Below are 9,936 nucleotides of genomic sequence, written 5' to 3' on the forward strand. Positions count from 1 at the left end.
CGAGCAGGTGGGATGCATGGGGAAGAACAAACTCCCTGATACACGAGAGAACAAGCTCAACCCTTTTTTGATATTTCTGTTTCAATTGCACTGTATAATATATGCTGGGGCAGGGACAGATAGCCAGTTGGACTTTGTGAACCAGCCCGAAACTCTGTTGCGGGTAGAGAAGCGTAGACAGCCCCAGAGCTCTGTACTTGTTGATTTCCAACTGCTGCATTAAAGCTGATATTATCGGACCTCTGAGACTCCAGACCACTCTTTCTGGAACACAGATTTGTGTCATCGAATACCATCATTAAATATTGGAATAGACACATACACAACAACAAAAATGTGAAAAGAACTGAGTTATTGTGGTTCCAAGTTCTCGTCATTGTGGGATGTAGAGGAATGGGTCAAGGTGTACCTACAGGGCCTATAGGGGCAGTAGAGCACTATGATTGTGAGTGTCTAAACCTTTTGACATTAACTGTATATGATCACACCGTGGATCATTCCAAAGTGGTCGTTGAAGTCCCTGACATGCATCTTTGGCAATCTGACAAAATAACAAAGCTGTTACTAATTCAAGTTTACATTAAAATGTTGCATATTCATGCATCTCTGTAACATTTCTGTTGGCTGTGTTGGGGAGTAACGGCATAAATGTACCAGCGTTACGTATTCAGAATACAAATTATGCAACGTAAGAAACGCACGTAAGAAATAACGATGGTTCGTTATTTTGCTCGTAGAGAACCCTCGTAACAACTAAGATCTATCGTTTTCGCGAAACACAGTTTATTAAGCAGGATTTGACGGCCACATTCCTAAACTTGATTAATCCAAGTTTTCAGCATACGTTACTCAGATTGAGTAACGTAACTTAACGTAAATTTTTGGACATGTATTCTGGATTCTGTAACGAAATATGTTTTGAAAGTATCCTTCCCAACACTGTCTATTGTGTACTCTCTTACTTACTTTGGGAAAGTATGATATAACTGGTGTAATAAATGGCTTATTGTCATTAAGGTTTAGAAGTAGCAAACCAGCATCCATTGATCTACAATATATAGAAAAACAGCAATTATATTATAACCTTTATTAAAGCAGATAAAAAGCCCATTGAGATCAAGACCTCTTTCACAAGGGTGACCTGGCCAAGAAAGGCAGCAGCGCACGTCATAGTGGTCAAAACAGACAAACAACAATAACACACGGGCAGTAAAAAACAAACAACAAAAAACAAAACAACATTTGTTGTTTTGTTTTTTGGTCCTCCGTTGTGTGAGAAAATGACGGATTTCAATTGAGTTCAACATCCCCTGGAGGCTTCGTTAATTGAATTTAGGCTTGTTTCCTTTTCAGTAAAGCACATGACAATCCTGTGATATTGCATCTGTCCTACCAAACAGCCTCAGAATGTGGTACTCTGTGATGTGAGTGTACATGCATCCAACTTAGTTACTTTGACAAGAAACATTATATTTGATCATTAAATATGCATATAACAGGTTGGCTTCTTGCAGTTGCACTCGTTTTTGGTAGCTGTTCATTTTCTTCAGCGGGACCTTTCCATGCACAGTGCAAAGTTGAATGGTACTGTATCTTATTTTTTCTACCTTCCTTTATTGTATATATTTAGTACCGTACATTGTATTTTTAATTGTATTTTAAAAAAAGGGTACATGTTTTGTTTGTTAGATTTATGTTCCAGCATTTATTGTATATCATGTTTTAGTAACTCTGTTTCGGAGAACCTCCATATAAGCCTTATGTACACACCACCAACTGTCAACTGACCACCACCGTAACCTGCATACGTTTTCTTCAGAGCTGCAGTTATGGATTACAGGTGTGTTGTACGGTGGTAGTGTGCGGTTGGTTGGTTGATGACAGTCTGTGCATGTACTGTATGTGTGGATGGTATTTTAACAGCAATACTTATTCTAATACATACTGCAATATTCAGGATGAATATGTATGTGGAGAGAAAAAAAATATGGTGGCCCTGAAATGTTTTTTTTTAGGACAGTTTACATTTAAAACTTTAAAGGCAGGGTAGGTACGTTTTGCTAACCTAGCAATTTTAGCCTGAGTTCGAAAGAATTCAAACCAAAATATCCCCCCCCCTTCCTTCAAAGCCACTCCTCCTAACACATGAACGCACCGCCTGACTACTGCAAGGGAGGTAGGTCGATAGACAGACAAGTACCCTGTCCAATCATTGCATCTTGGTCTGAATGCCTTCCAATCATTTGTGCCGGTCTGACCTATCGAGATGTGAAGTTTATTTCTGAAAATAAGACAAAAAGGGCTTCTCAACAACTTTACCAACCCTGCCTTTCAGTAAGTTTGAAGTAGGTATATTTTAGAGCTATAGTTTTATCAGCTTGAGTTAAGTCTTTTGGAATCTCCTTTTTGATACTACTATGGAGTCAGATGGCTGAGCGGTTAGGGAATCAGGCTATTACTCAGAAGGTTGCCAGTTCGATTGCCGGTTCGCTCCAAATGACTTTGTGTCCTTCGGCAAGGCACTTCACCCTACTTGCCTCGGGTAATGTCCATAAGCGCAGCTAGTTCAGGCGTGGCAATCAGGCAGCGCGCGTCATCCATTTATCGGGGACGTAAGTCGTCTTACTCCACCTTCCTTTCCTCCGCCCACTCCGACACCCATGTTAGCAGCACATAAGGCGTATTTAAAAGACGTGCGGTTACGCACACACTCAGCCCATTTGTTGTATGATCAGTGCTGCTGCCACCCACCACCATCCCCTTCTCCCCCATGCTGTCTGTATGTCTATCATCAGGGGGATTATATCTCTATTGCTCCCTGCCTCATACGTCATGTATGTATGTGTTGCATCGAGGAGGCAGGGAGTGCTTCCGTTGGATCATCCACTCCGCCAAAGTTAAGTCTACATGTCCATGTCATGTAACAATAAATGCTCAAATCCAATACGTGATTGTCTTGACTGAACTGTACTTACTGTAAGTCGCTCTAGATAAGTGCGTGTGCTAAAGTACTAAATGTAAATAATATTCAATCGCAAACCATCAATCTACATTTAATCAGCTGTCATCACAATATGATATGCTGTGCTAAGTGGTTGATCACGTATATAAGGTATTAAAGGTCACATGACATGAAAACTTCACTTTAAGAGGTTATTTAACGTTACTATGCGTTCCCCTAGCCTGTCTTTGGTCCCCCAGTGGCTAGAATTGTCGATGGGTGTAAACCAAGCCCTGGGTGTTCTTCTCCGCCTTTGAGAAAATGAAGGCTCAAACACTCTGTTTGAGCCTCTGAAATCTGCTCCTTGTGACGTCACAAGGAGCCAGGCTACCGCCCTTCTCTCTGCTTTGCCCGCCCAGATAATCTGGCCCGCCCATGAAAAACTGAGCTACGATTGTGCGAAGGCAAGTGCGATATCGTTTTTTCCTGGAGAGACATCATGGCTAGCAAACGAACAAAGCATAACAGTTGCTCAGTATTTGGATGTACAAATCAAAACAAAAGTATTTTTTTAATTCCTTCATCCAAGCCTCTGCGAAACCAGTATCTTAATTGTATTTTTGCTGGAAATGCGCCAACACAACTTCCCAAAGTTTTGTATGTCTGCGCCAAACATTTCAGCCACTACTGTTTCCTCAACTTGAGCCAACACAAAGCTGGCCTTGCTGAAATTAAATTCTGGATCATTACTAAGCCTCCTTGGTCAAGCTACAAACCTTGGACAAGTAAGTTAACGAACGCTATATCATTTTGTTGCTTTACTGTATATGGTTACCTAGCTTGCTACCCTTAGAATGTGGCTGTAACATTAGCTCTGCAGCTAACAGCTGAGTTACTGTTGCTAATGTAAAGGTAGTTGGCATCAAGTGTGTGTGTGAATACAAACGCTGTAACTCCAGTGTTGTACACTTCTTTGTTATTTGGATAACCGTTATGCTGTTGGTGTTATGGCGCACGTGATATCCGCCTTTCCCCTCATTGAAATTATTATGAGTGTGCACCTCTGCAAACCAGGGTTATCAGATGAGAATGGGCAAATTCGAAGCATCTTACATCAAAAGCTACGAGACATTGCGATACATCCGTTGTAAACATTAGCGCATGTTGCCACCCCTCTCCTCCTCATTAGCATTTAAAGCTACAGAAACGGTGCATTTTGAGGAAAGCTCTTTGAGGGACTGCTCGTAGTGGCCGTAATTATGCACCAAGGCTGAATTTCGGGACAGATGCTTCAGATACACTAATAGAGAATCTTTAACTAATCCCCTGCAGACAGTGCTAAGGCCTTAGCCTGGTCCTAACCAGACTCTCGTACATTTCATTTGTACAAAGAGTCTGGCCTTGCTCCATTGACAAGTGTTGACTTCCTTGTAAGCGTGTGCTCTGTTGAAGTTTAAAACTATTGGATCTGCCTAGAGCCACTGTGATCTGCCATAACCAATCGCTAGCGTTCGCCTTCGCCAATTCCTTCACCACTACTGTAACAGAGCTAGCTGCCGTAGCTGGAAAATCAAACTGTTCCCGAACACCGTTGGGGGGCTGGGGGGGGGGGGGGGGGGGGGCACAACATCATGACCACCAACAAAACTCAGCAAAACTTGTTCTTGCTCCGGCTTTAGCTTATGGATATTCGGCAGCGTTGCCGCAACGGACCGAATGTGGCTTCGCTCGCATCTTTCTCCGCCGCCATTACGGAACTACAACACAAACTAGCGCACCTTCAACGTCATCGTTCTCAGCTATTCCCTCTGTTCGCTGATTGGCCGGTTGAAAATCAACCTGAAAAATCTGACTTACGTACCTAATGGCCAGACCTAGTACAGAAGCAAAATCTAAATTGAGCGGAAGTATGTAGGAGGGCAGAGCCAGGCTACTAAGGCCTCCCATTCAGATGCCAAATACAGAGGTCGTAGAGCCAGTTCATGGCTACATGTCAAGCTACAGCAAAGATGGTGGGCTTGATTTCCTTTCTCAGAATTGTTCTTTATTTTTTTATTTGCTTACTGTAAAGGGCAGTTACTTAACACTGCAAAGTTTACAGTATGAAAAGTTTAAACACCACAGTGGTACATAGCATTATACCTCACAGACACATTCTCTGTTGATTCTTGTAACCCATGATAGTATTGTACTGTAACTGTAAGTACTAACTAGAGAGCATACAATTTCTGGGGAAATTGTGAGGGTGTGCTTGTGGCTGCCCCAGCTTTCCATACACTCCTGGTGTTTACATATTTCAAAAAGCATTTAAGTGTATGACTACAGTTCTGACCATTGTGTTCCCTTGATAATAAGTTTGTAAAAATGACATGCATCACTCAGATGGAGGAGAGGTGATACTGGTTGGTTGGAAGAGAAGGAGGCCAAATGTAGCTCATGAAGATGCAGCGCTAGATAACTTATTAAATTGTAATCAGATATAAACAACTTGTTGGTTGCCCTATTATGTCCTATTATCCTCCTATCATCGCCCTATTATGTAATTTGAACGCCCTGAACGGCATCATTTGAGTAATGAGGGCAAGCGTAGGCTTATTGATTACTTAAAAAACGTTAAGTTTCATTATGCATCATAGAGGAGCCTAGTTAGAGAAGGATTTAGCAGTTTAATATTAGAAGCCTATTTTATTAATAATTTTCAGAGTAACCTCAAACCTTTCTTTTGTTTCTTTGACCTTACATTTTCTTTGAGGGCTTAGTGGTCTCGGTTTAACATCATTATTTATAGCGACATAATTACCGGACACTGTTAGCTCGCAATGTAGACAAAGAATGCCCCTGCAACAAAGTTGTAACTTGGTAACAAGTAGCCAGCTAGAAACCGAGCAGAAGTTTGTAGCCATATAAAGGCCTATAAATATAGGCTACTTGATTTGGCTGCAAGATTCGCTGATTTTGAGTGTCCAAGATATGATGGATTCTGATCTGGATCAACAGTCTAGCCATGTAGCTAAGGCTTGTCCGGGAAGAGTACATTTTTTTTTTACGGCAAGTCTGGAAGATCAATTTAGGCTAGTGCTACTTGCCCCGATGCACTGGACAAGTTATTAAAACTCAAACAAAATAAAATGCAATGTTAGGCCTACTTCACGTTATGTGCCACTCGTTACGTCTATCGATTTTATTTGAGCGAATTCTGCATCAGTAAAACCACCAACCCAAGATCTCTACAGACCAGCTAATTTCCTGCTCAACACTTCAACGGGGGCTTATTACTTGAAAGATGAATTAGGCTATTTACGGTCGTCTCAGTTACACCATGAGGGGTGGGAAATACTGTGATTTGCTTAAGAAGGCAAATGGCTAGTAAAACATAACATTTCATAATAATTTCAATAAATCAAGCAGCGCAGCAAGACCCAGTAAAATGTATATCCTACAGCTAAGCAAGGCTGAAGCAGGCTGACATTAATTATTTTCATGAACAGACAAAGATTTGACATTGACAAAGTTTAGGCTGTGGCAATGAAGTTCAGGTTAGTAGTCAGATACTTTCACCTATTGAAAAACTTTTGAGTAAGGGGAAAGCCAAACATGTTCCGTCGCCGTTTGACTTTCTAAACATCTCTAAAGAGATGTTTTTGTTAGCTACTCATTAGTGTCTCGGGTAGGCTACAGCGTTGCAGTGAGCCGCCACACTGATTTGAAACCACAGGTAATGGTCATTTCACCAACAAATCGTTTATTAATGTCAAAATAAATCCTACAACAAAAACGTATTTGTGAGGAATGTTTATTTTAACGATTGAAAACAGATGCATCATGACCACTGTAGTATGTGTTGCCCAAGCAACAGAGGCTAATGTCATGATGCTAATGCTTCAGTGAAATAGTAGACTACCGTTTCCGAAAGTAGATGTGGGCCTACTTACTTAATAATATCAGCTAATATTGTACATTACATTTCACAATTATGTTTCACACCACAAAGTAAAATGATTAAATATCACCCTGGCCTCTTTGCTTGTGGCGTTTCTGCAGCTGCCTTGCAGATTAGTATCCCCCAAGTTAACAGATGGGAAACTAATGTTCTGCTAGAGATAGTCACGCGAGTTTTCGTGACGTTGGTGACGTTAGTGGCGTCAGTGACTGTGGCTAGCAAGTTAGCCACCGTTAGCTTCACTTTTTGCCACAAAAACGTAATTTCTACTTAAACCGTGCAATGGAACATAAATCCCAATACAACCAACGCAATCGCTACCGAGACGAACCTTTTGACATCGCCGTTGTCTATGTAGTCCAAATATTGAGGCATCCTTAGCGGGGCGAAAAGAAACAATAAATAATAAATAATATATATGTGAGATAACAATGGTTTGTGCTCGCCGAAGGCAAGCACACCCCAATAATAGTAAGCTTATGAACAGTAGATTCAGTAGGATCAATAGTACAGTTGTTATAGGGATCCTATGTTTGTCCATGATTTGTGTGCTGGTTGATGTCCAGGAGGATTTGTGTGCTGGTTGCTGCCCTGGAGGAGGTCCTAACAAAACAAAACATTTTTATTGTGTTTCAGTTAAGCAAAAATTACAACTCAACCGCCAACATAACTAAAAACCCTTATAGCTAATCAGAGTTGAAATGAAGGTAGAAAAAAAAGAAAAAAGAATTTGCCTTTTGCCCAAGTCCGCGTGCTACCGATCTGTTGCTGCTGGTGAGTGCATGTTTTCTGCACAGCTTTCTGTTTGAAAGGTAACGTGTAAGAATGTTTCGGCATGCTGCTTCAGATTTATACACAATGTAAAACACTTTTATTTGAGATAGTTAAAGTACTTCCCACGGCACATCTTTGTAAAAGCGTTGTGAATGGTTCACACTTGTACTCCCGACTAAACACGCAGCTTCAATTTTACACTAGGCTTTGTGTTTAACCTCCTTGTCTATTCTTTGTCTATGGCCGCACTGCAGCTACAATTCACGAAATCTCTCTCACTAATTAAATGCCGCCCTCGAATAAACGCTGCACTCAATTATACGCCGCACCAAAAATGAACATTGTGTAATAAACGCTGCGGCATTTAATCAAAGAAATACGGTATTTTAATTTGACTGTAGATGGCGCAGTTTCACTTTAAATGGTACCTGTGAAGACAGAAAATCCAATAATTGCTGAATTGGCTGAAAAACATTCCATGTGTGTTACCCAGGTATTTTGGGATCCCCTGTGGTCAGGTGTATGAAATGCTGGTCACCCAAATTAAGAAGTGGAGAACTCTCTCAAGCTGTGCAATCGGAGGACAGAAGTGCCTTTACAAGGTATGGCCATTTAAGTTATATATGCAGGGGGTATTGGAATGCAACAATCTCTGTAGTTTTATCTCTGTATTTCCTTGTTACCTTCCTAGCTTCAGTCAGCCTCAGTCCACTTCATTGCTGCAAAACACACAACCCCCATAAAGAGGCAGGTTGATGATATCACCTTCCGACTAGTGACCTATGAGTTCTTCAGCCACTGCCATGTCTCGGTAATATGCAATGATTGCTTTTTCACTGTCTTAAGGAATAAACTTACACCCATAATGTCAAGTGTGCCCCACTGGTTACATGCCCCTCTCTCCTTCCTCTTTCTGCATTTATCACTTAAATCCTCTACATCTCTATCTCTCTACATCCTTCTTTCTTCTGCAGGCCATGTCTGTCTCAGAGACCTGGTATACCATTAAAGACCATGGCACTAACTACTGTAACCTCTACAACCTCATGGAAGGTAAGATTACAGATGTTCAGTGTTTTGAATGATTTAAATTCCTTTGACCGAATGTCCCAAAAAATTTGGTAGTGGATTTGGTTGATGCCTCACTGCCAACTGGCAAAAACTGTCCGCTTAAATCAGTTACATCTGAGGTGGTGTAGAATGGCACCTCACCCGCTACCAACACAACATTCACCTGGGTGATGCTTGATTGCTGTAGACACTACAGAAATTAGACCATAACCTAATGTCAAGAGTGTAGAAAACAAAATCTTCATGTAAGATTTGGGGTTATTACATCAGTTGTATACAAATGGGTTTTTATTCCTCATGTTCAACTAGCAGTAACACTGAATAAATATTGAGAGAATGTATTTACTGTCAGAAATCACTCATTATGTAAATCCATTAACCTGTTTATCAAGGAAGTGGACTGATCGGAGCCAGGGGATATATGGAAGTTACGAGTGAATTCCTTTGTACCCAGCGCTCCTCTGCCAACTGCACACTCTACTGACCCACCTTAACTCTCCCTGACCTACTTTGGAACATCTTTTAGTTAATGTAGGGATTACCAAGTCTGAACTTGGGTTATACCACAACATGCCCTCAAACTCTCTGTAGCATTATGCAACTGCAGTAAGCATATTAAACCATTGTGATATGTACATGACAGGTTGCTCGCCCTCGGATTAATGCAAATAATAGTGTTAAATTCACAGCTGCAATGTATTTGTGATGTATTTTTGTATTCTTAAAATGTGTTAAGTACATTAAAATAAAGCTTTCTAGGTCCAAGGGTTTGTATATGTTTTCAGTACAACACTGTCCTGACCTCATAGTAAATATTATTGTTAATATCACCATCTGAGCAAAGCTACTCAGAAGTGAGTCTCCATCTGACAAAGGGCATCATTCTTTCTGACACTCTAAACCAGTTTTTCTCCTAAAAGCATTGGTGCTGGAATAAAAGGAGAAAAAAAAACTGTGAGCAATGTGAATTGCAGGGCAAGTTGTATTAGGCCAGCAATATGCTCAGTCAGGCACTACCATCCATCACCGAAAAGTGCTTTGAGATGGCTGGTGGACAGTTAGCTGTGGGCATCAACGTCTTTCAGAGCTGCTGAAGACTCTTTGGCGTCTTGGTAGAATAATCTTCCAGTTCCTCAACATCTTTCTTGAGGAAATGTCCATGTCCTTTAGGAATTTCAATGAGGGCATGATTAGGGAATTAATTTGACTT

At 41.0% G+C, this 9,936-nt stretch overlaps 1 protein-coding gene across 2 annotated transcripts; it reads left to right on the forward strand.

Moving 5' to 3' along the window:
• The first annotated feature begins 1,399 nt into the window (after nt 1-1,399).
• Nucleotides 1,400-9,412, forward strand: LOC146276180 (uncharacterized). 2 transcript variants are annotated; one of them, XM_084703480.1, is made up of 6 exons: nt 1,445-1,584; nt 1,727-1,840; nt 8,149-8,257; nt 8,347-8,466; nt 8,630-8,708; nt 9,119-9,411. In XM_084703480.1, exons 2-6 carry the CDS (start codon nt 1,830-1,832, stop codon nt 9,208-9,210), a joined length of 411 nt encoding a protein of 136 aa, XP_084559606.1. In that variant the 5' UTR covers nt 1,445-1,584; nt 1,727-1,829; the 3' UTR covers nt 9,211-9,411. The 2 variants fall into 2 exon arrangements, with proteins under 2 accessions (XP_084559605.1, XP_084559606.1); XM_084703479.1 differs by lacking the exon at nt 1,727-1,840 and having other exon boundaries at nt 1,400-1,584; nt 9,119-9,412.
• Nucleotides 9,413-9,936: the final 524 nt, after the last annotated feature.

The sequence above is a fragment of the Hypomesus nipponensis genome, chromosome 8 (genome assembly GCF_054491055.1).
Source record: "Hypomesus nipponensis isolate SF chromosome 8, ASM5449105v1, whole genome shotgun sequence".
In the NCBI taxonomy this organism is placed as follows: domain Eukaryota; kingdom Metazoa; phylum Chordata; class Actinopteri; order Osmeriformes; family Osmeridae; genus Hypomesus; species Hypomesus nipponensis.

Bases quoted from the DNA above. Each gene is read 5' to 3' on its own strand.
- LOC146276180 (XM_084703479.1), top strand. From the start codon at position 1,487: ATGCATATAACAGGTTGGCTTCTTGCAGTTGCACTCGTTTTTGGTAGC. The intron at 8,258-8,346 runs GTATGGCCATTT...TTACCTTCCTAG, and splicing joins GACAGAAGTGCCTTTACAAG to CTTCAGTCAGCCTCAGTCCA. The intron at 8,467-8,629 runs GTAATATGCAAT...TTTCTTCTGCAG, and splicing joins TCAGCCACTGCCATGTCTCG to GCCATGTCTGTCTCAGAGAC.